The sequence below is a fragment of the Pleuronectes platessa genome, chromosome 22 (assembly GCF_947347685.1).
Source record: "Pleuronectes platessa chromosome 22, fPlePla1.1, whole genome shotgun sequence".
NCBI classification, from domain to species: domain Eukaryota; kingdom Metazoa; phylum Chordata; class Actinopteri; order Pleuronectiformes; family Pleuronectidae; genus Pleuronectes; species Pleuronectes platessa.
This window is the reverse complement of record NC_070647.1, coordinates 7,044,759-7,071,331: the sequence shown is the minus strand read 5'-3', so window position 1 is coordinate 7,071,331 and position 26,573 is coordinate 7,044,759. Positions and strand designations below refer to the sequence as shown.

The following is a 26,573-nucleotide window of genomic DNA, read 5'->3' as shown; positions in this document are numbered from 1 at the left end:
TAATATGATACCACCGCCCGTCCTGAGCCACTGATCATTGCTCAAGTTCAGGGCAGTCGACAGGCATCATCAAACGCCAACCGATCACAGCCGGCCGCACAAAGAACGGCACTGAGAGTCAGTGGCCCTGCTGTTGCTGTTCTGGTAGATGGGGGGGGGGTGGGGGGGGGGGGGGGTGGGTGGCGGGGCGTACAGTATGGCGCTGTGTGGCTTCGGTGGAGTGGAGGAAAAGTCCTCTGCTCTCCCGGGAGCAGGGCGGGGAACTGGCTGGGCGGCATCCGAGAGGAAGTACGGTGAAAAGACGGACGAAGAAGAGGGCGATCCTCTTCCTCTTCGGTTGTCCTCCTCTTTTCTCTTTGCCTCACAGTGCTGTGGCCTCCCAGCTGGTTCCCCGCGAGACCTGGCGTCACTTGGTCTCCGTGAGCACTGGGGCGGGCGCCGCCGAGGGATGTGGCCGGTTCAGCTCTGCCCCGGCAGCGGGGGACGAGGCCGCAGACTCCAGACTGCAGGGCGTGACGGGCACGGTCACACCTGAGAGGGGAAAGTCAGCTCTTAAATCAGCAGCAGGTTTGATGAAACTGTTCACTATGTCCTGCTACACATTGTTATAGCAAGAAAGCAGTTCGTGATGATAATGGTGGCAGGTTAATGGCTCCAAAGTCAGACCGAGTTATCTGACTCCTTTTTACCTGCTGATTGTTTCAGTCAGCTAAAATGACTCCAAAATGACGTCATCGGCACAAGATGGCAGCGTTTGTATTGATAGTGGGAGGAACTGGAGATGCTCTGTCCATCTTAATCCAATCTCTTTTGCTCGTGTGTTTTTTGCATTTTGGAAATGCTAAAAACACCACTACTCTCCCAACTCTCCCTTATACGGAACATTTCTCCTGTTTCGGTTGCTAAACTACAGTTTTACAACTGCTGTTGGAGGTTTCAGTGAATAATCAAGTCTTTCACTTCCTGTCACGAACGTATGCTCTGACAACCCTGACTCATACTCACATTCCTTGCACGTCGCTGCTGTGTTGTTGTCAGTGGAAGAGGTTTTGCTGGCGGCTGTGTTGTTGCTCTGGCTCGGCGCTGTGTTTGGGCTCTGAGCTGCCTGGTTCTGATCCGCCTGGCTCGAGCTCTGGGCCGGCTTCTGCGTCTGGCTCTGCCTGGTCGGCGGGTTGGAGGCGTCCATGCTGCTGCCCATGCTGCTGCCAAGCTGCAGCCGCCTCATGTGCCGGACCACGGCAGTGGCATTGAACGCTTGCTGGGGAGGGGATGGAAATGGAAAGATGTTTCTTGAATTCTTGGTATCATAGAAACCATTGGATTACACCTAATGAATATCAGTGACAGAGAGGCTGTTATTTCAACCTATTGTTTGGTATGAGATCAATGCACTGTATCACGAGTAGGAGAGGGGATTATTTTCAGTGATTTTTCACGTCATAGAGACTTTGAAGTCACAGACGAGAATCTGCTTTCAATGAAGAGACACTAGTGTTAAAGTACCATGATACGTTTTCTCCTTCACCTTAATCTTCCATTAATAAAATCTGGGCCAAGATGGATGAAAAACGGGAGCAACAAACTGTGTGAGGAGCAGCTCTTAAGGAAAGTGGGATCTCTTTTATAACAGCAGGTGACTCTTGCGGTTAACTCCTGAACATGCGGTGAGCCAGGTGTACGGAAGCTATGCAGCAGTCTGCAACAATACAGCCAGGACCACAGAGAACAAAGTGGAGTAAACAAAACTTACCCTCCATTTACTCTTGGCGAAGTTCTTCTTGATCTGTCGGCTCACTGACTCATGGATGTTCTTGCAGAGAGCCGTATCCCCAGCGATCCTAATATATTTAAACACACCCACAGAAATTCTCTGTTAACACTTCTGACGGTACATCAATATCTGTATTGATTTAAGAACCTTTTTGTTAGTCTGTTTGACACTGCCTGTGTGTGTGTGTGTGTGTGTGTGTGTGTGTGTGTGTGTGTGTGTGTGTGTGTGTGTTTCTCACCAGGGGTGTCTGAGCGACTGATCGCAGGTGAAACGCTTGGCTGGATCTTTTTCCATCAGATTGCTGATGAAATCCTTGGCTAAGAGAAAAAGAAAATGTATAAAACTGTACACACACCAACATGAAACAGATTTTGCTACATGATTTCTGAACTGATCAACTTAAAAACGCAATATGCGACACAAATAAGATTAGTAAATACTGACAATTCAATGAGCAAATGTCCAGTGACACGGAGCATCATATTTTAAATAGACACCCTGATAAACCCAGTATAAATGCACTGTATTTCTATAGAGCCTCTCCAGTTACTAATTCAGACACTTTCATCCAGTGCTTCTATGTAAATCCCTTTTTTCTATCAAACACCATTCGCACACTATCGACAGCCAGTAGCATTATTCGGGGTTCAGCATCTTGCCCGAGGACAATTCAGAAAGCAGCCTGGAGGAGCCGAGGATCAAACCACGACCTTCCACTTACTGGACGACCCTCTCTACCTCCGGAGCCACATTTTGAATTTAACATTTAAAAAAAAAAGGTGAGGCTAACATTTGCTAATTAGGCAGATGGGAAAGTCTGGTGCAGGTTTTCTATGAACCAATTTATCAGACTAATTAGAATGTCGACCGGGTGATGATGCTTGGTGAAAAGAAGAAAGGGTCATGGATGTCTGCACCACATTACGCAGCAGTCCCTCAGAAAGACATTGGGACCTTTTACTCAAAGTCAAAAGTATCACCGTCTTGGTGGCGCTAAAGGAAAAGTCTGAGCAAAGTCATCTGGATTTATCATCTTGCATCCACAAATGTCTAGACGTGGCCCTCTATATGACGCTTGTTGAAATATTTAAGTGCTTTTTATGACAGCATGACAGAGATATCTTATCAAATTTGGGTTTCCAGGCATGCAAAGGTGCTTTTACTGCCAGACTGTGCACACCACATACATTCATTCCAGGCAAATGATGTCAGATGCCATGATGGAGAAGTGGTGTGCAGTCCATATGGGCCACATGTTGGACAGAGAAAGGGGGAGGAAGGACTGCGGAGGGGAGAAGGAAGGGAAAGAGGAAAGCTCACCTGAGTCGGATATGTCGTCCCAGTACGGCGCGTCAAACTCGTAGTCGGCTTTCAGGATCTGCTCAAAGAGCTTGGAGTCGTTCTCATCGTAGAACGGAGGATAACCACACAGCCTGCAGACGAGGAGGTGACTCAGTTAATCACGACAGGATTCTCACGTCCAATTATCCAATCAGTTATTCTTTCTGCCCTTTGACTGATCACTCCGTCTTGAATGTATTTATAAACTCATTTACACATTTCATAAGCCACAAATCAGGATATCATTCATTTACTAATTGATCTATTAAGAGGTAATAATGAATCTAGTCAGTTTCACTTAGGCTTGAAATTATTAGTCAATTTATTGATCGCACAACAAATAAACAGTCCCGATGAGTGAGTCATGGTTTAAGTCATAGAGGGGACAAAACAAGTTCTCTGAAGATGTTAAGATTAAGATTAAGATACATTTATTTGTCCCAAACACATGCACAGACATGCACAGGCACACTCATACAGGTAGGGAAATTTAACCTCTGCTTTTAACCCATCTGGTGCCGGACACACAGAGCAGTGAGCGACCATGTACGGCGCCCGGGGAGCAGATGTTGGGGGAGTAAGGTGCCTTGCTCAGGGGCACTAGAGGTAGGGAGAATCCTCTTGGATTTTTGGACAGATCAATCCAGGTTCGTCTTTTTGTGGTTTCTCCGTGGAGTCGAACCAGAGACCAACCAGAGACCTTTTCTGCCCATAGTCCAAGTTTCTGCCACTAGTCCACCGCCTCTGGACAACAGTGTTCAAATTCTCTTAATGACTCACATGACTGGGTAATTTATTTACTATTATTTCATATTTATTGATATTATTATTATGGTCAGTGTTTTGTATTCGATATTGAGTGATAAGAGCTGATGCCGTAATCAACCGCTCATGCCTGCTTTGCCCACCCTGCTGCTACACTCCTGGATGTCATAGCTGCATCTGTGGCAGTGGACAAAGTGATGTTAGTACCAGCTGTGGTAAATGGGAGAGGCCATTTACTCTCTGTGTTCGACTTTAATCAAGCTAACCTGAGATTATTGGTTCCCAGTGCTGCTGAACTGGTCTGAGACTCTATAATGGGCCACCTGGACCAACAGCAGAGCTGCTGCTCAGCCACAAACGTCATCACACCTCGTTACACAAGCTCCTGATGCACCGAGAGATTTTCATAAAAACTCATTAAAATGCCGTTCTCCATCAATACACACACACGCACATGCACCCACACACACGCACAAATACACCGGGGAAAAAAGGAAGGATGAAAGGTTCTGCCTGCCGTGAGGATAGGAAGTCTTTCCATTGGTTTTTCGGGTTTATCATTTGGTTAAAGACTCAGCTGACCCACACTGACACACAAACACAGACACCCACACATACACGCACCGGGCGGGAAGATCCCACCTGGTGTGAAGAGATGCTTCACGTTTGGTTGGATGGTTGGAGACAGTCACCATCCGCCCCACTGGACCCCCAAACACACACAAACACAGACACACACACACACAGGGTCCCGAGGTGATTATCTTGGCTGATTACCTGATTTGATCTTTCCACCTGAGCAACAGCTAAAAGCTAACAAGGTCTGAATCCCAACACTAATTGTGCTAATTGCCAGCAGGGAGTCAATTTCTGCACTGACACAGACACACACACACACACACACACACACACACACACACACAGATAGAAAGTCACTCTCTCCAACGACCCACTGTCTGCACCAAAACCTCATTCTACTCAAACGTGTCACACAAACACACAAAAATACTCTCTATGAAGGACATAGTGGGGGAGAGATAGGGCAGAGACATTCTTTTTTAACTATAGAGACAAATCACAGACAAGTTGGACACACAAACATTTGTTAAGTTCATGTGTGACATCCCATGCTCTGCATCCCATTAACCTGCTGCTGACCTCTGACCCCTGGTCTGACCTCACACTTGAGATAGTAATGTGTCTGTCAGGTGGAACCCCCCCCCCCCCACCACACACACATAAATGGACTCACAGATACAGACACACACACACACACGCACACCTTCAAATAATTAAAGCAGTGGCTTCAAGGGTCAGCAGCATCGTTCACACCTTAGGGGTCACGCTCTACACAAAAACACACCCACACACACAGGGGCAACCGATCAAACAAGCACAGTGACCCGTAGCCTCGTACACATTCATCATGCTGTCTGTGATGTCAGGCCCATCACAGACAGCAAACAGATATTGTAGTATTCCACAATGTGAAAGGTGTTGATTGTTGTGGCAAAGTCACAGAGGAAGATGATCGGACTCTGCACTTCCCCGTAAATAATATAATGTGATTAAAAACATACAAATTTCGAGCAAAATTAACTAATACTATCATCATCAGCATTATTATCATTACTAATACTATGGTGCTGCTATAACATTGTGAAATCTATAAATATCACTGTTACGACGGTTACACAACTGTTCTCTATCTCCATCTCTCTCTATCTTCTCTCCCCCCTTTTCCACCCACCTCTCCTGTCTTCCCCATTATTCTTCTCTCCCCCAAACCGGTCGAGTCAGATGGCGGCCCAGATCGAGTCTGGTACCACAAGTTTTTCTCTCTCCACAGTCATCAAGCGTTTACTCATTTTGGGAGCTGTCGGGTTTCTCTAAACATTGGTCAGGTCTCGACCTTACTATCTAAAGTGCCTTGAGATAGTGTCTGTTGTAATTTGGGGCTATACAAACAAAACTGAACTGAGTTGAATCTGTCACCAGCTGAAATGAAAGCGATGGCGGTCTGAGTGCTGAGTGATGAAACCACTTCTTGGATAACAGACTGGTTGGTACTCACAGGATGTAGGCGATCACTCCGATGGACCAGCAGTCCACTGCCTTACTGTACGGCTTCTGGGCCAGAACCTCTGGAGCTGAGGGAGAATCAGACACAGACCATGTTTAGTTATTTTGTGTACACCTCTTGCAATATAACTCCAATCTTGCAGTAAACCTGGTGCTTGTTTAACTGTGCTTTTAAATAGCAGTTTACTTTTCTTGTCAGCTTGAAGCCCAGTAAAAGCCATGTGCGACTGCTATGTGAAAACGCTGCTGTTTAATGAGCCTGAATGCAAATTAAAATCACATGTCAGTCTGTTTAATGGGGGGACATGTTCTGCAGGAGGTGCAGGTTCTCACGGCTTCAAATACATGTACCTGACATCAGAGAAACCTGTGCAGACCAGAACCCAGGTCATCTCTGTGGCTTTGCTTTGCCCGAGGTCTTGGACTGGACTGGGCTGACCTTCCTCTGCACCTCACGTCACACGTCACACATACACACACATATGGCTGGCTCCAGATGGATTTTTTCAAACACACACTAACACGATATGAAGAAATACTACTCATATCTGGGGCAAAATATAAACTCTGCACACGTGCGCTGAATCAGAGAGTGTGTTTTTCTTCCTCTGCCCTGACTCATCGAGAAGGTGACTGTGTGTGTTCTTGTTTTGCTGGATTCAGAATTAGGACATTTTTACACACTGAGGTCATTATGTCTGGGGCTCCGTGCTTCAAAAAGTAGGGTCAAGACGTTCTTTGGATTTAGAGTCAACTTAATGTTTTTGTATCGTTAACTTAGTAATGACCTGGTTTTTCTTTTCATTTTCACTCATTTTCTGTTTCCGAGTACTTATTGTACAACTAATAACCTGTCAAACACGGGGTGGGACCTCATCCAGTTTGGATTCTCAGTTAACGATGTTTGAATCTCTGTTCCAGCAAACGATGACTAAGCATCTCTTCTATCGTTACTTCCCAACAAACTGATGACGCTGAGGATTTTGTTGGGGCCCACCAGCTGAGTCTCATTGTTATGAGCTCATCTGATTTGATTGTAGTAAAAAAACAACAACAAAAAAAACCTCCAGAAATCCTATTAGTCCTCAAACCTACTGTTATCCTGGTTACAATAATTTCACCCAAAGGAACATGCCACCAGCAAGCAAACTGGAGCTCTATCATCATGGTAACAGTAACAAACCTGCAGTTAAATAGTCACTGGTCTGTATTTGTATAGTGCTTTTCCAGTATAATCGACCACTCAAAGCGCTTTACAGTGCAAGTCACCTTCACCCATTCACACAAACATTCATACAGCGATTCTATATGTTAGTCTTTTTTTCCTTTGCTCGTGTTTTTGCTCAAAGCCATCGATCTAACCGTAGACAAGAAATTACTTAAATGTCCACCCGAGTGACCCGACTGAATCAGGAATCGTTTATGGATGATGGACATATGATTGTCCCCTCTGTGTAACTTGCAGCCCCTTTTACGGCCCCTGATTTAGAAAAATCCTAGATCTGCCAATGATTAAGCCTCAATGACCCATGAGGCTTTTTTAACTCGACAGTCACACGAAGTCACTGGTTTATCTATCAATTGCTTTTTACATCTAAATGTACTTCTTGGCATTTGCAGCAAACTGACTCCTCAATTTGAAGAGTAGATTGTGAGCCTGCAGCTGCTTCGGAGTCATGCATGTCCACCACCTCACCGGGAATCTGAAAAATGAGTTTCGGAGAACTATCGTGACTTTTACAAAATATGATTCAGCCCAGATTCTGGCTGGTCATGTTCCATTACATGATATTATAATTAAATCCTTAAATTGTATTCAATCCAACAAATCCAATAGATCTGTGGTTTAATGAGGAGGAGGAGGAGGAGAGGCTTTGTGTGTTGCCAGGATGATGACAATAGGCACAACTGTTCACATTCTTTGATGACTAAATTGATTGGACGGTTTAGTAACAAGTAAAGCAGCATGACTTCACCTCCATTACCCAGGGATTTCTTTTTCCTGGATGTTTTAGCGCACATTTCATTTGATTTATTAAAGCTTGTTGTCTACAGTTTGTTTGTCATTAAGATAAGTTCAATTAAGGTTCCTGCGGTATGGTGATCTGGGCTCAGTTACAACGATGGCCTAAGGGACGCAGTTCTTCTGAAGTGTGGTGAGACAAAGCATGTCATTGCCATCACTCTGATCTGGTTTTAATTTGGTACATTCCATGGTTATTTATACCTCAGTTATATTTAGCAACACATTGTCTGGAGTGGAAATGCCCTGTGGCCAAGCAAACCTCTCGACCCTCCCTGGTCTCCTCTGAGTGGAGTGGGGGTTTAGAGCGGGCCCGAGATGATGGGGATGAATGGATGAGAGAGGTTAAGTGAAGGAGGCTAGAGAGGAGCGTCAGAGTGATTGATGCAAGGATATGACCATTTAAAGTCAAGTAATGGGTGATGTGAGTGTGAGTGTGAGTGTGTGTGTGTGTGTGTGTGTGTGTGTGTGTGTATCTGCAGGTCTACATCCGAGTCATTAGTACCTGCCGAGTTTTAAAAGTCCTATTACACCAAAACAAAGAACAGCAGGCAGTTTGTGAGCAGCTGATAATTTAATAACGTGTGAAAATTCTAACTGTTCCACACAATGAGGCCCAGCTGGTGCAACAAAACAGAATTCAAACGAAGTTAGAAATAAAACAGTTATTTTTTATGATCGTGTTTGTCTGTGTTTGCACGACAGATTGGTTTATGTGAGAGTTTGCACGCTGCAACCAGTCTGTTTGTGTTGCACCATGGGTGTGTGTGTGTGTGTGAGTGTGTGCTTTCAACGCTGAACATCGGAACATCTGTCTCTTGTAACAGCAAACGCACACCCGCAAACACACAGAGGTGCAAAGATCGAAATTGTTGCACACATAAGCGACTGCACAAACTGATACAAAGACATGCATCCTTACAACCCCCACAAAATAGGATTTGCATGTAGATCATAACAAGTAAATTAAATACGCTAACACATACGACAGGGGTCTGTGTGTGTGTGTGTGTGTGTGTCAGAGAGTGATAAACATGATTGGTGTGTATTTGTAAGGGGTACAAATATTGACTAGGTGACCCACACAACACACACACACACACACACACACACACACACACACACACACACACACACACACACACACACACACACACACACACACACACACACACACACACACACACACACACACACACACACACACACACACACACACACAATGATACAGCTCAAAGTGAAAATGATGTAGAAAACTAACGCATAGTTACTTTTGAATTTTACTGGAACCTTTCCTGCCGGCCATGTCTTGTACACGTAGAAGACGCAGAACAAGATATCAATTTGGAAGGATAATGAGATTTGATAGTTGTTGACAAGAGCAGACACCAGAGTAGATGTCCTGTAAATAAAAACATAATCCCTGCTGTGGAATTTATACGTCATGTCCTTTTCTGTCATGTCATTTTTTCTGTTGTTGTGAACGGGTCTGACAAAGACAATCTACTGCTATATTCTTCATATAAGAGAGACAAACTCTGGAAAAAATGCCCAGACCAAATTTTCTGGACATTTTCCAGAGTCTAGTCTGAAAACATCTGATTTGTCTTTTCCGTGAATCATTAACTGGTGAGGATGTGTTTCTGTTTAATGTGCAGCTGTAGCCTCAGTCTTTTAGCCCCATATCAAGTTTGTAGCCATCAGGTTTTTGTTTTAAAATCGAGTCTGCTGCTAATTTTGACAAAAGGATGCTCCGGTCATCGCGGCCCAACCCCCTCATGGAGCTGAAGCACCAAACTTTAGCCAAAAAGAACTGTGTCCTTTCAGCCGACGAACTATGCTTTTATCTTCCTGGATCTGAAATCAGAAACCCAGTGTTTCAAAAAGGACTGAAGTGTAAGAGTTACGTCTGCCGTCACCGGCACATCTGCCGTGAATGGAAAACCTGACAGGCATTAAGTAGCAGCAATGATTGAGACCGGTTTCAAGGACCCCACACTGAGATTCTTGAGGGAAAGAGGATCCAGACTGTCAGAGGGACGACTGATGAACTTACCCACATATCCTGGAGTACCGCAGGCAGTGGACATGACGTCCCCGCTGCCCTCCATCTTGGAAAGACCAAAGTCACTAATCATGATCTTGGACTCATCTTGAGGATTAAAATACAACAGGTTCTCTGGCTGGAGAGAGAGAGAGAGAGAGAGAGAGAGAGAGAGAGAGAGAGAGAGAGAGAGAGAGAGAGAATCAAAGGTTTTCATTCCATATCTGTGAATTTAATTGGTTTAAATCTCATTTGTTATCAAGTCTTGTGTAAAGAAAAAAACTGAGCAGTTTTGATATGAGTTAAACTTTAAAAAACAGAGCATCACGCTGCCTCTTTTCTTCCTCATTTTACACTTTTATTCCTTATGGTGGCCTCTTTATCCAATCCGCTCTATTCCAACAGCCGGCACGCGCCACGCTGACCCATGATGCACTGCATGTGTCAAGGCCACCGCCTTTATTGGTGCAGTAAATCAGGGGCTGCCAAGTGAGAATGAGAGCTAGCGTGCATTTCAAATGTGGTCGTGGAGATCGAGAGTGGGTATGTGCGTTCAGGGACGAGTGTGTTTGTGTTACCGTACCTTGAGGTCTCGGTGCACGACGCCCATCTTGTGCAGGTAGTTAACCGCGTCCAGGACTTGTCGGATCAGCGTGCTCGCATCCTTCTCCGTGTAGAAACCCTTTTCCACGATCCGGTCGAACAGCTCGCCACCAGACACCCTGTAGAATAAGAAGTATAGTGTCAACAACCTTAGCATGCGCACACTCACACACGCATACACATGGCAGTAACTGGCGACAAGCCATTTGGAGGGGGGGGCTGAGATTTCTGTTCATTTATGAGCTGTAGCTGTTTCCAGCCAAGAGTGGAAGCTGCGAGCCATGTGCTACCAGACACGCCCACACACCCACACACACATTATATTCCCTGCGGTGCTTACTATACCTTGTAGAAGCTCCATGTTATTTTTCTAAATGTTTTGAAAAAAGAACACATTCCCCTACACAATGTTTTCTTTCCCTGCATGGATTTCTCTCTGACTGGTTGTACACTTGTCAAATGTAATAATATTTCCAATTAATCTTTGATCAATATGTAATCTCTCTCTTTTTCTTTATTATTTTTGGATGCATGTTATTTTCCAAAACAGCAGCGGCAGCAGATAGAAGGTTCACGGAGGAGCGATGGTGGAGAAGTTAGAGCAAGAAGAGACAGGAAAGGCAGGCGAGTGTGTGTACTTGTGTCTCTGTGAGCTTTAAAAATTAGGCTATTTTGCATTTTTAAGACTCAAGTCCAAATCTTGCAGTGGCGTGAAATCCACTTCCTTTGTGTTCTTATTCTCAAACATGTTCCTTGGCTTTGGAAATTCAATTCCATTAATACTAGAGCAACACAGTTATCAGAAAGCTTCTCAGGCAAAATCTTAGACGATTTGCAGTTTATGTGTGAAAGGAATTATTACCCACAGTGGCAAGTACTTTTTAAAAGTTAAAGTTGTTGTTGAAAGGAGGAAAGCAGGCGTGATGAAGCAGATGTATTGAAATCAGTCACCTCAGAAAAAAAGGAAAACTTACATTTGACCCAAGAAAACATTGAAATTGCATTTCTCCCGCTCTGGCAGATTGCTTCAATAGTGGGTTTCAGTTTTTATCACTGCAGACCACATGAATTAACTTGTTCAGGTATAAAGTACATTCAGAATGTACAGATAGGGCCTGGCTCATCAGTTACTGTACAGGCCCATAGCTCCCCCTGCTGGAGGGTAGTTCCTCATTCACATCAAACATGACAATCTAAAAATGATGATGTTTTTTCATAGGCCTTACAGATGAACTACTTGCAATTGGGAGGAGAAATATAATATTACAAGTAGTAATGATAGTATGGGCAGCAGTTATCAAGCTACCTTGTCGTTTTCTCTATATATACACTCTATATTAATGCAGTATTTTTATGCGAGAAAACCAGTGCACCAATGGCCACAAACATGAACATACAACACACCATTAATGTACAAAGGCAAATATGGTCACACGCACACACACAGTCGCCTGGTCTATCTGTGGGACGTCGTTACGGCGACAGATCAGATTAAAGCCAGTGGAAGTTAAACCCTAATGAAGTTTCTGAAAAAAAAGAGATCAGAATTAATTGCTAATCCTCTCTCTCTCTTCAAAGAGGGCAGCGGCTCGTTTGGTTTCAGAGGCAGTCATGTCTGGGAATGACAAGAAAGGACTACACACACACACACACACACACACACACACACACACACACACACACACACACACACACACACACACACACACACACACACACACACACACACACACACACACACACACACACACACACACACACACACACACACACACACACACACACACACACACACACACACACAAAGGGAGCTCAGCCACCAGGCTGCATGGTTATGTAAGTGTTTGCATAAGGAGACTATGGCAATCAGACAGGAGCACCCACACATGCACAAACACACAGATCCAAGGGCAAACACACACACACACACACACACACAAACATATTAAAGAAAGCAAACACATACACACATAAATATATATATACATATATACAAAGAGAAATATGATTTACGCTACAGTGTGCAGTGTCACACACGCAACATGCACAAAGAAGCTGTAGCTTGAGGCCAAAGGCTCGTCAAATTACCACCATTTATTTAACTAATGTAAAACGTAATTTTTTTATAAAAACAAAACATTGAAGAGTAAGAAGCTCAAAGGTCACAGTGACCTGATCATTTGTTCAATGTCTCAGGTTTGATATCGCTTCCTAATATTCATCCATCGTCATTTTATATTTGTGCAAATTGTGAGTGTGAAATGTATGCATGACACACATTTCACAACAGAATGAAGAAACATAGAATAAGCACTTTACTGCTGACAATTTCTCATGATGAAGAGTTGTTCTGTGATAATACAAAGGGCTGATGATATATGAGTGAAAACCTAATTCAACCCTAATTATAATCTATTGGGTTTAATATATAGGGAGTAAGCAACCATTCAGTTTTCCACACGCAACTAGAAACAAAAATCTGCCTTGTTAGGTGATGTTTTAATTGGACTCATGAGAACCGTTTACGTCGACATGAATGTATCAGGAATTCAGCATCATTTTTACATTACAGTTAAAAAACACCTAATTCAGATGGAAAAAACGTACTGAACTGTGTCTGTTGACACTCAAAAGCTGTGAAAAGATGAGACAAAGATTTAGCACAGCATCCTCGACACCTGTTGTTCATCGGCTCAGAGAGATTTAACTTCATGCCTGCACTTCAGGAATAATAATAAGACTTTATTTGGTTCAAACTTCTCCATCTACATTGATACACACTACTCTCAGTCACTGTTCACCAATAACAACATGATGCACATTGTGTGGACGGTTAGAGCAATAGAACGCATCTAAATTCGAATCACTGTGGATGAAAATGTGCAGTGAAACTAAACCTGGGAGAAGATTTTTCATTCTGACTTGTTGTCATCTATACATAGTGGTAACACTTGCATTGAAATGTGTACAAGTGTCTGTACACAGAGAAAGTACAGTTGAGAATGTCTCCCTCTCACCGGTGTCCATGCAGCTGCTCACACCCCTGGCTGTCATCTCTGTGCCCCGTTACCACAGATACACAAGGAGCCAGGTTTGGATGGTGTTAGGGTTTATACACACCTTGCTGGTGGTTAAGCAACACCTCTGACACACCCACAGGACGAGAGAAAATATACCTCGGAGCCCCTTTCACACCATTTCCAGCAAAACATGTTTTTCCACTGTGGCAAAGTGGTGCAAAACGGTTTGAGAGTGAACGAGCCCCAGTTGTGTCTGATGTAATCAGAGCGAGTCATTGATCATGTGCTAAACCCCGGTGTCCCTGAGGGGCGCAGGTTAGAGTGTTCCACTAAGCCACAGAGGCTTCAGTTGAAACAACGGTCTAAAAACCAGCAGAAATGTTGTATTACTAATGTTTTTACAAATGCTGCAATTTGTTTACCTTTTTTAGTTCCCAATAGCTCAAATTAAATCCCAGAAAGGTTTAAAATATGGGGTCTTCTCCTGCTCGTAGAGTCATAGGATGAATTCCATGTATCTTCACGTGTTAATGTTGCCTCATGTCTCTTCCAGTTTCACTGTATCTCCATCTATCTCTCCTCTAACAGCAGATCTCTGCAACGGTTATGCATCATGACTGACAGCAAGCCTTCATTTCAACTGTATGTGATGTATGCTGTTCACTGGAGAGCCATTGCAGTCTTAGGACCAGACTAACTAATCACAGCACAGGGTTGGAGAAGAGCCTGGAGCCACATCAAGCTGTTGAGGTGCTTAGTCGCCGGAGGAAAACCCAACTGTTTAAACGCCTGCACTTACACCTCATGTCTGTTGAATTTACCGCTTATATCAGATCAAGGTAAAACTGTGGGAAGGGTCATGTTAACACTCTAATTATACTTATTGTACTGAACTCCTAAGCTGTCTAAATATAACCTGACTAACACAGCTTGGCAGCAATTCAACAATAACTTAATGTTTAGGTAAAATCTGATTTGGTCATTTACCTTTGACTTGTATGATGTTATGTTTAGTTGACTTTTGTACATACATTATCCAAAATGCCAATCAGTCTTTTGAGAACATATTGATACCGTCATGAATTTAATGAAATGAAAGAAGTAGAAACTTAAAGAAAAGTGGAATAGTGGGGCACCCTGATAGCAGAAGGGTTGGGGCACATACAACATCAGCATACACGCCCCAAGCAGGAGGTCAGCAGTTGCAACAGAGCAACCAGGAGAGAGACATCAAGTTCTTTCTGTAGCACGGCCTCTAATTATAATTTGGTTGCAATCAAATTTTGAAAACTCGATTTTCTACAATGGTACAAATCCATCAGATAACAATATAGAGTCTACATGCAGTGGTTGGGGGCTTGTGTAAAAACTCAAGAGTAAATCAGCCTCCGTCCTCCCTTAAAAATTACCAATAAACTCCAGTATTTTGCATTGATGTACTTTGGAGGCAAAATAGCTAAACTGATATTAAAAAAACTGTTATTGATAGTGATAGAAATGTGATGATGATACCTCTGCAAGCAAAGGACAATTACGATCAACAATTAAAAAGCTATGATTATGCATCACCGTAATCACACGCTTGTCCTCAGCTACTTTCTTCTTGACGAATGCCAGATTGTCTCTCAACTGTAAGTGTTTCATCAGTTACAAATATGCAATTCACAGCATAAGCAACGTCAATATAAGCCCTCGTTGCACCTGATTGCATTGATTATCATCGCTGGGACTGATTGCCTCCCTGTGGTTGAGGTTACGCAAGACAAGCTGTGGTGAATGGGAGTGAAGGAAACGCCGGCAGGAGGAATCGATCTACTACTCTGCAATTACACAGAACATTTTCAAAAAGCCGTGTCCCTGAATGGGATTTCTGTCTGTTGAAAAAAAAACTTGACATCTCAATAAATGCACATAATTATAACTAAATATAACATTATTTATTACAGCATTCATTTGACTTTCTGAATTTGTGCTTGTGTAAAACACAGTCTTGCGGGAAACGTTTTGCAAGATATGATGGACACAAATGATTTGAGTTAAAAAAGATCAGTCGTACAGTTATGGGGCTCCTGCTTATTAAAGAAGAACAGTCTGCAGCTCTCAGGTCAGATCAAAAGGGAGTGAAATACAGCCTTAAATATTTCAGTATCCTCTCCAAAGTAAATCACTTCACCCTCTGACTCTTTGTCTCTTCATATAAAATGGGGTAGCTTAAAACAACCTTGAAAACATTAGTTTAAAAAAAAAAAAAACATTGTAAACACAACAAAGCAAAAATAAAACGTATACCATTAATGATGCGTTTAGGTTAGCAACAGCCTATTAACATAATAACTTACATGTTATCATCTTATCATGTTGTTTTGAAGAACACATTCACATTTGTCTATTTACACACCGAGCACGCACAGAACAGATTTAGCCTTCAGTTTGTCTTCCTCCTCAGAGCAGCACTACAAGCTGTAAACACAACGCTGACATATTGCCCTTTGAAGTTGAACCAGCTTGTGCACAGTTGCTTACTTACACATTCAGGAAACACTAAGCAATGCTAGCTCATTAGAGGACATGTCTTAGGTCAGCTGGTGAATTTAAGCTCATTATTCAAAGAAAAAACAAAGTGTTTATAACGTCATGTCTTCCTTTAATCACACTCAACAATGAGTGTGCAGTATGAGTGTTGTTTACTTATTGTGCACATGCAAAATAAGCTTCTGCTCTGATGACATGTCATTATTAAGTGAATTGTTTTATCTTCATGATAACATGAGGATCATAAACTCCATATCAACAGTGACGATGCATCTCCTCTTGCTACAAAAATGAAGCTATAATATCCTGCATATGGGAGCCACCATCTTGTACTTCTGATGTCATACACATGCTCGACCAATTGCAAGTCGGTCTCAGCTGTCAATCATGACGTTTCACTTCCACACCATTTTTTAAATATCAAATAACTAATGACAAAAGTATATGAAAAAATAACACATCATTGGGATGAGAACTACCTGAAATAACAGAAACCATCTATGAGAAAAAAGTATTTTAAAGTGTACTTAGACTTTCTACTTTGATTCCTGTCCTACCTACTAACATGAAGGAGGTGGGCTTTGTGACCTATACTGCACCAGCCACCAGGGGGCGATCAAGATGATTTGCCATCAATGTCTGGGAGCTGCCGTACATCTTTATTTACGGTCTATGATTGACACAGTGAATTGAGATGCAGCTACTTGCCATTTCATGTTGAGGTATTTCAAAACCTCACATCAAATGTGTTATGCTCACAATACTTCCTACTGCATTCTCAAGGTTGTTTACGACTCAGACGTAACCCTTGACCCAGGAACTATGGCATCAAACCCAGATTCAATGAGATGATGGTGCCAGGGAAGTAAATGGAGGAAAAAGAAAATTTCAAGTGAGCAAAAAAAAGAAAGCAAAGAGGTGATGGCGATGGAGGCAAGGTGTGAGTGGAGCGAACGCACAATGCGGGGGGTGGTAAGTGAGAAATGGATAGAGGGAGGTGTAGAGGAGGTGGAGGGAGCAGCGGTGAGGTGTCTCCGCCACCTTTTGAGAAAATTCTCGACCTCATTTCTTCTCAAAGCAAGTTATGTTACGTTTAATTAAGAAAGACTGTGAAAGAACCAAAGTAAAACAACAGATTGAGCCGCCAGAACCTCTCTGGAGGATGATTTACTGACTGTGCATAGAGTATTTCCAATAAAATCCACCCAGCTACCCAGAGACACATTAACTGCAGCAGTGAGAGCAATAGCTACCATTAAGTGCTGAGATTCTGTTTCTCGAGAAAGTGAAAATGTAATTAAGACTAACTTCTGCAGCAATCTCTTTTATTTGTCAGTCATGATCTGAAACCTTCACCTGGAACTGTTGAGTGATGTGGCGTGAACGTTTAACATTAACTGTAAGCCTCTGTGTGAAATCCTTAACTTTATTTCCCAGTAAATTGTCTGAATGGGGATCTCTGATTCCTTCAAATGCAAAGAAACCCAATAAACATAACAAGCAGTCGTCCAGTAAACAGAAATACTGTGTGATCGGGTTTATTCATGACAACAGGAAGGTCAATCCCAAGGTTACCACTGTGGATAAACAGCTTAAATCAGAGAAGGACCTCTGACGGGAGTCGGGCCAACACAGGGATTTCAGGTCACGTAACACACTTCTCAGCATGCATGTTAGAAAACTTCAGCTCTGTGAGAGGCTGAATGGGATTCTTAATTTACGATTTTCTCTGTCTGAAAAGAACAGATAGGATTATTCTGCTTGTTGTGACTTGTCATATATCATAAATATGCCAGCTAGTTAATTCACAGTAGCTATAGCAGAAATATTTGATTATTTCTCTTAAAATTGAAGAGTTTAATCTGAATTCAACACAATCTGTAGCATATGTCAGCTTATTTTAATGTTGGCTTACATATATAACTCTATGTAACTGACCTTTCTGAGTCGATCTAATCTGTTTTCTGAAATTTTTGGAAGATGACAGCTCTTTAATTTGGGGTAAGAATATTATAACCTGCAAAATAGTAGCCAGAAAAAATAAGATACAATTGGAGGATTAGCTATTAAGTTGGTATAGTCAGTAACGGCAATAACAATTTGTTTGAAGTCTCTCCTGATTGAAACCCACTTAATGTCCGAGGCATTTCCCGAGACTCGTACCTTAACCCGGATAGAGAAGGTCATTACTGCATGAACCACTTGGCCTGCTGCTGAACATAAATACCGTTAAATATCAGCGCTGTCAGGTCAAGCGTCCATAATCAGATGAGGTCTGACATAACTATGTCACACTAACCTATTTAGTAAACATGTCTACCCCATCAGCCTATCCACTCCAAGGTGAATGTCACTACAACCACAGCACGACAAGCTGCTGCAGCGACAGTAGATGACTGATGTCAACAAGCTGCTGAAAAAACAGAGAGCTTCCCAGGTTTCCTCTTTACTTTTGATTTGTGAAGTGTCCGTGGATTGTTTGTTTAACTACTAAACAAAGCATCAATTGGTTTGTGTTTTATTGTTTGTCACAACCTGCTGCTGGTAAACTTTATGAATGTGCTATCTTAGAATACAGCTTATATAAACGATCCAGGGTAAATAAGCTTCATTTCTGGATAGTGGGAGGAAGTGGAAACATCCATCTTTATATACAGTCTCCGGTTTGAACTGATTTGGAAATTCACCTCCTTCATGAAATCCAGAAGCAGATCATAGTAAAAACAAATTAACCAGTTCAGTACGTAGAGAGAAAGTGCATGTAAACTGCCTTAATGCTCATTTAACTTTGACATTGGGAAATAAATTAGATGAAAAATTATTGATTAATAATATATTGAATCTTATTTTAAAAACTGGAGACTGATCTAATTGTTCCTGAGACACATATACTATATAAATGTTAGATGTATACTGACTGATATCATGTGATTCTGTCTAATTTTACAGTCAGTCTATGAAAACGTTATCATTGATTAACTAGACTTGCTTTGTGGTAATCATTGCTCCATTTACAAAAGCAACACCACAGTTAAAAAATAATAACATAAATATAAAGTAGAAATATACATTGACTGTTTAATGCCATTTAAAAGTAAGTAAAATACTCTTATAGTGCACTAACTAGAGCATCCCCTGTATTAAAGGTACAGAAGGTTTGGTAGATTTTGCAGTACTGTAGTTTCCTGTGTTTTGAGCAGGGTTGGCCTGGAAATCGAAGGACTCAAACACATGTGGAAGGTGAAGAGATAATCTGTTGACACCAGCTTATAAACATGTTGTGTAATCCACAGCCATGACTTCCACCTGAACTTCACTGAAATGTTTCCAGCACCAATGCCAAGCTCCCAGACCAACCTCTGCACTTATGTAAGCAGCACTAACCTTGCAGAGGAGGCTAGAGGGGCAAACCTGGGTGAACCACGGACGATCCTGGTTCACTCTAGGGCTGACCATCAAAGCAGAGATGGTAGTGATATAAAAGAGGGTTCAGTGTGGGAGGACAGGTGGGCTTTTGTATGCAACTGTGTGTATTTGTGTTAGCGTGTGGTGTGTTGTCAGCTCAGCACAGTCACTGAAGTGTACAATGTATCTGTGCATGTGTGTGCATGCATTGATAGGTTGGCAAAATAGGATTAAAAGTGTGAAAAATACCAAATCTTACCACAAAATAAATAATTTTATAATCTAGTTTAGAATTTAAAACAACTTCACATCCCCTTCACTCATTGCCTGTTTCAAATAGAGGGGGAAACATGATCAAAAAAGAAACTGGAATGAAAATGAAATGAGTTTCCAGCTTATAACTGTGATGACTTTCAAACTTTGAAAAGCTCCCTCCAGTCACAGAGAAGAGATTTTGCAAAGGTTGAGTGGTGCCTCCTTCAAACAAGGGACCTGAGTTTTGTGTGTGAAATGTAAAATGTCAGCATGGAGCTCACTGTAGAGGGCGAAGGAGGAAAAAGAAAAACTTCCACTCACAGCTGCATTATCAGGTAGAGGTGGTCGGGACTCTCGTAGATGTCCTCCAGAGCCACGATGTTCTCGTGCTTGATCCTGTGAAGCACAAACCATTAGTCAGGATTATTAAACTGCAGCATGTTTAAGTGACACACACAATAAACCATTAACAGAACTACATGACTCTTAATCCTAATGAACTACACCAACTTTGTTTGTTTTTTACGTTGATAAACTGATAATCCAGCATAATGGTCTGGCAGTGTTTTACCCAGTGTGAACTCATAATCCAGACTACCCTGTACAGATTAGGTCTTTTCTTTTAGTGCAGGGAGGAGAAGAAAATAACGTTGGACTGTGATACACCGTTGAGTATTTTTCCAGAGCTTTAATCTACCTTTGATGCTCAATAGATTTGCTTTTTAGTGAAGCTTTTGTGAGGTTTGTTATTAGAATAAAGTTGAATTCTTGAATTCCCTCTCGACAAGGCCGCATCACCTTTATGTCCATTTAGTGGCTGTTCAAGAGCCTTCGATCACATTACATGAACTTCATCAGCAAAAACAGTGTCTGGCCAATAGTCGTGAAAATATGCAAATTTAATCTGATGATTTGATCAATCCAATTAAATTTGTAATATACATTATCTCAAGGCACTTTGCATAAAAGGTCAAGACCTTAAAAATTATAGAAACACAACAGTTCCCAAATCAGAAAGCAGCAGATCAAAAGCAGCAGAGAAGTTACTAAATGGACCTGACAAGGGATGTTCCACGGTAAAAAAAAAAGATCACTTCAGTTCCCCAATGGAAAATAATTCCTCCGGTTATTGACTGAGCCCAAGTGGGAGTACATCAGGAAAATGTTACAGCGAGCAAATAAAGGTGGTGATGACATTCCTAAAACAGTTTTTGTGAACACGTCTGAACCAGAAAATCTCCTGCTGCATTCTTCATTGATGAAAAGCAACGGCCGGGAAATTGCATCAGCAGATTAAGCCTTGTTGACACAGGATGAGGACAATGAGAAGCACCTGAAAGCTTTGACACTCAAACCATTATTTCTCATCTGCTCCTCGCACAAATTTCCAGGCATTATCCAGCAGCGACTTATTTAATTTTCCTCTTTCTACCTCCTCTCTGCTCAGTTTTCATCAGTTCTCACCAGACCTCTCCATGGTTACAGCGCTGTGATGAGGGTGTTTCCACCTCCTGTGTGCGTGCTTGTGTAGGTGTGTTATTTGTTATCACATCTCGTATGTTGATTGATTTTCTCTGTGGGCTAATCATCTTTTACATTGTGAACAGAGGTAATTCCCCCTGGTCTGTCTCACACACACACACACACACACACACATACACACACACACAGCAGGTGCACAGGTGAGCATCTAACACTTATTATGGAGCGTATGATCTCTGCGACGGGAGGCAGGCGATGAACCGCTGAGCTGAGACGTGACTCATTCTCACACACACACGCACACACAGGCGTGCAGTTGAAAGATAATGTGTGTGCATTTAAGCCCTTGCCTGGGATAATGACGGGCTGGCAGCAAACCGCCTGAGTGTAATGGCAGAGTAGAGTCAGTGGCATTCAGAAAAACCCTCTCAAATATTACAGGCTTTGTGCTGCAGTAACTGTAGTTCTCATCATTCATGGATTTCTTCTGCACGTGTCCATTGTTACTGCGCAACAAAGCTGAAGGCTACAATGTATGGTGCTTTTATTTGTATATTTTATTTTAAAAATCCGGCTGCTCAGTGGTGCTGTGGTTGGAAAGAAGGTTCCTTGTTGAAATCCCTGTTCGGCAGTTTGAGTGGGTTTTCGAGTGTGAGAATGAATGGTTGTTTGTCTGTGTATGATGGCCCTGTGATACACTAGCTCTAGCTCCCTCTGTGCCCCTCAAAGGGATAAGTGGTGTAGTTCAGGGATGGATGGAAAATATAAGTTGATAAATTGATCAAGTATAACAGAAATTAAACAAGACAGTTCTATGCCGTGAAAAGGGTTGAAATTGAGCCTATGTGCACATCATGGAATTCTGTATTCATGGCAATGATGCTCACAGGCGGAACCACATCAATTCTGAGAAGCGCAGTGCAATGTCTCTGGTGCAGTTGAATCAACAGGACCTGGTGTCTCACACTGTGGGGTTTGATTGAGACTGCCAGTCTGCCCGGTGATGCTCTGATTTGTTCCCAATAATGACCCTCATTTGTCTACAGCGACTCTCTCCCTCATTATTGGAAGCCGTTCTAATTTTCTCTAATGTTGCACACTACAGCCAAATTAACAAATGTATTACTTTAATAGCGTTACACATCCTTAATGTCGCAGCAAGCTGAAACCCAACAGTTTGAAATTTCTGTGTAACCGTGTCATAACAGTTTATTTTTCCTTTGAAAGTTTTGCTTGTATCAGGTGGACTTTATTCCCCTTGTATGTTAACCAGCTGTGCTGACTAATTATTCCTATGGATCATTATTCAATTCTGCAAAATGAATCCATAGTAGCTCATTCATTCCCATTAACATCTGCTCACCTGCAGGAGGACGTTTCTATGGCTTCCAGCCAGCACAGGAGCTCTGGCGGTCGACAGCTGGCACATATAGCTGCCATTCAAATAATAGTGATATGACTCCTGGTGGCTGTTCAATGTCAAAGATATATTTGACTGATGGGTTGAGTAATGAATACTTACCTGGATATTTCTTACGTGTGAGTGAATTTCTCTGTTTTACAGTATTAGGTGAGAAGTTCTGAGTTGGATGACAAGTGCGGTTTCTGGGGATTTCCAGTCAGTAGCTTGTCAAGAGACTTTGGGGGCCCTATGCAAAAGGGATCTGGGAGACTTACATTGAACTTAACTGAAACCCCCTGAGAAAACAGTACATGATAGATACATTCAAGTCTTCAACCAGCGTTTCCCACTGAAGTAATTCAATCTATGGCGGTAACAGGGATGCCCATGCACGCGCTCAGAGGTCACTACAGAGAATAAGGGCCGGGTCACACATATGAGATTGTAGCCACGACAAACCTTTGCCTCCCGCTCACTTCCAATCTGTGAGAGCGTGGCGGCGCATAATACATTTGCTTCCTGTGGCTCAGCAAATTTGCATGGCTTCTCTTGAAGTTGAATTTTGGTGAACCCTGACCTGCAACCTTTGCGTATTTCCATAAAGAGTGAAAGATAAGAGACTATGAGGTCAAACTGTTCGGATGTTGCCTTGGGCCCCCTCTTAGCTCAGGGCCCGAGGCAATTGCCTTATTTGCTGCCACTGATTGGATGACATTTGTTTCCTGTTGAAGTTCAAACAGTAAAAGACAACACACTCTGTTACTATGGCACACAACATGTCAGACCTTCCCCACCTTCTGTTCGGGATTAAACATCAGCCTCATCATGATTGTTGAGGAAGAATTACACATCACCTCTGCTCTTCTAACTGGATCATTCCAGCTACTATACCTTGACTTCTTCTTCTATCTTCACAGTGCATCCCTGGTGTGTAAATGGCATCAAATGTGTGTTTCCCTTAGGTGTTTTAAACAGTACATGGAAAAGATGGTATACAAAATATCCACAGCTACATCTAAAAGTACATAAAAAATGGTTGCCATAGCAATACCGTAATAGGGATATTTCTTGAGTATCGGTGCTTTGACGGTTCAGAAACAAATAAGTGTCAAAATTCTGTTCGCCAAGTGGTGAAGAGTTGTTTTGTTTACTCTAACCTCATGTAGCATTTCTCTTTCTCCAATAAGATAGAGACTAAATCAGGCAAACTACAGGACTTCTCCTCCCGTCAGTGCAGCCGTGACTTTTTCTCTCAATGGACCCGACCATTCACATTATCTTTCCACGTCATTGAAGTAGACAGTCTCTGGTTCTTCTAGTTGATATTGCGCAGCTGTTATGAAAGAGACACAATAGTCTGAGTCGTGATGTGTGCATGCCTATGGATGTGTGGTAGGTGGGCTGTGGATCGTGACCCGGGGGGGGTCGTGATGCGTGGAGAGAGGAAGAGAGAGTGCACAGTTTCCCCGGTAACCAGGAATTAGGAGGCTCATGTGCATTTGTGTGTGTGTGTGTGTGTGTGTGTGTGTGTCACAGCACTCACTTCCTCAGCACAGCGATCTCATTCTCGATGCTGCTCTCCTTCCCCTTCAGGGCCTTTTTGGGGATGCACTTCACCGCAAACATCCGGCCGGTCAGCTTCTCCTGGGCCAGGACCACCTCTGAAAAGGCTCCTCTGTGAACACACACCAACAAAAAGTCACGTGAGTCACAAGAGATTTGGGTACTTTGTTTCAATCTGCGCTCTACTCACTCGCTTGATTCGAGTAGAGCTCAGTTGGAAATAGTTGTCTCATATTTCTGTAACACCAATCAGGATTTAGCAACAAAGCCCTGTACTAAACTGGCACCTGGCATGAATTGTTGCAGTCATTATATCCTTTCAGCCCTTGCACACAATTCCATTTCCTGTTACGACATTCATCTAGGATGTATTCTCACTATCACCAATCCAGAGGACATTGTGTGCGAGAGTCAGAGATATCAGAGATATCACACACACACACACACACACACACACACACCAACACCACCACCAACCACCCCCCCCCCCCCCCCGCTCTTGATGGCACTGGCAGAGAGAACTAAAACATTTACAAAATGTGGGCAGAGTTCATTGTCACAGGTGCAACTCAGTCAGTTGCCTGTAGCTGAAACAAGAGCAGTATCTCATGAATGTCCTTCACATACCAGTAGACAGAGGCGCAATAGTACTATCATTAATTTGTTAACAGTACCCATATCTGGGTATGATGTATTTTATTAGTTTCACATCAAATTTGCCATTTTTAATCCTACACACCTGAACTAAGTCGACCAGGCTCAGAACATTCTTGCAGAGTCATGTTTGAACTCTTTGTTATTTTTGGAAATTAGTTAAAAAAAATGAATACCAATCACTTTTGACCTCATGAATCATTCCTTCTCAATTGAGCATGTCTGTTATTATACATAAATATATTGCTTGATTGGAATTTAATTAAATATCAAATGTCTAATATCTAATTAAATACTTTTCAGGGGTTTTGTTTAGACTTGTAATTGCATTGCATGTATTTTCTGTTTTTATGTCTGTGAACCAGTATTTTTTAAATACGCAACATAAATTTGTATTGTTATTTTAAACTGAATTGATATACATAAGAAGCAAAGACATAAATTAGAAATTGTTTCATCCCTATGTCGAGGAAAAGCATCTGTCTTGTGTTGTTGAACCGCAGCTGGTCAGTTGTACCTCAAACAACCTGAACAGAAATTCTCTTTAAAGAATGTAAACTGTTATTGTCATTTGTGCTTTTGGTAAAAAACAATAACATTGTCAATGATACTCAAGATTTAACTCTGTTCAAATTCAGTAATTTTACCATTTAGATTCCATTTCCAACAGGTGCAGTTTGTCTCTGCTGATCCTAATATGCAGAAAATTGATAATGGAATTGCATTAACGTGATTGGATCAGCCAAGGGAAGGACATCAGCGATTCTGTATTTATTCACCTAGAACGACAGCTAAGGTTGAAAGTAATTTAGAATTTTTGCTTCACGCATCATAAAACTTAATAACAATCTTGGAAACATTTTTCGGCAAAATAATTGGAAATTGAAATTCGGTGAAGTATCTCAGTTCCCGTAGGAGTGTGTGTGTCCGTGTGTGTGCTTGTGTGTGTACGTGTGTGCGTCAGGAAGAGAAGCACGGTGATGAATGAAGATGAACCTATTGCGAGTTAATCTGCCTGAACCGTTGACGCGTGTGTCGATCGGTCTTCAGCTTCACTGATGTTACATTAGAGTAAAAATCCCTCCGTCCTTATCTCTTCTCGCTCCCCTCCCCTCCTTGTTCTCTCTCTTTATCTCTTCCTGCTCAACAATCATCCTGTCTGCAGCTGAAACAAATCCAAATTTATGATGCTCACAGACCCTGTTACTGCAAAACGCAATCTAATTAAGGATTCTGTTATGGCCTTTCTGCTGTCTATATTTGACCTTGTAGTCCCATGTGAGGATATGAGTCCCAGACTTAGAAGGCCGAGACAAAATGTACGTCCAGGGCTCTACAGCTCTCCACTAAAACTCCTTTTAGTCATGGCTGTGTTTTGAGTGAAACACGCAGTAAACCAAATGGAGTGCCATCTCCCTTTCCCATTAAAAGCTAGATGTGCTTGCACCTTGACGGAGTGTTATCATGATGGCAGGACTGCCAGTAGTCAGAAAGAAACACGCAAGCACCCCATCTGTTTGTGTAACAAGCAGAGTCTATGAGTGTTGTGTGCTCATTCATGCAGCTGCACATTGCTGTTTTGTGAGATGCTTCTTCAAATAACAGGGAAACACTGCACCACTGACTTCAGA

General features: G+C 42.3%; 1 protein-coding gene across 1 annotated transcript in view; it reads right to left on the bottom strand.

Moving 5' to 3' along the window:
• Positions 1–406: 406 nt before the first annotated feature.
• Positions 407–26,573, bottom strand: part of camk1da (calcium/calmodulin-dependent protein kinase 1Da) — a 45,332-nt gene continuing 19,165 nt past the window's right edge. The window contains exons 2-11 of the mRNA XM_053415452.1: positions 24,269–24,400; positions 20,163–20,237; positions 10,610–10,748; positions 10,039–10,165; positions 5,952–6,027; positions 3,092–3,204; positions 2,010–2,088; positions 1,751–1,838; positions 1,006–1,258; positions 407–531 (exon numbers count right to left, since the gene is read on the bottom strand). Of these exons, the coding sequence (XP_053271427.1) occupies positions 407–531; positions 1,006–1,258; positions 1,751–1,838; positions 2,010–2,088; positions 3,092–3,204; positions 5,952–6,027; positions 10,039–10,165; positions 10,610–10,748; positions 20,163–20,237; positions 24,269–24,400 (1,207 nt within the window). The remainder of the gene's footprint in view (positions 532–1,005; positions 1,259–1,750; positions 1,839–2,009; positions 2,089–3,091; positions 3,205–5,951; positions 6,028–10,038; positions 10,166–10,609; positions 10,749–20,162; positions 20,238–24,268; positions 24,401–26,573) is intronic.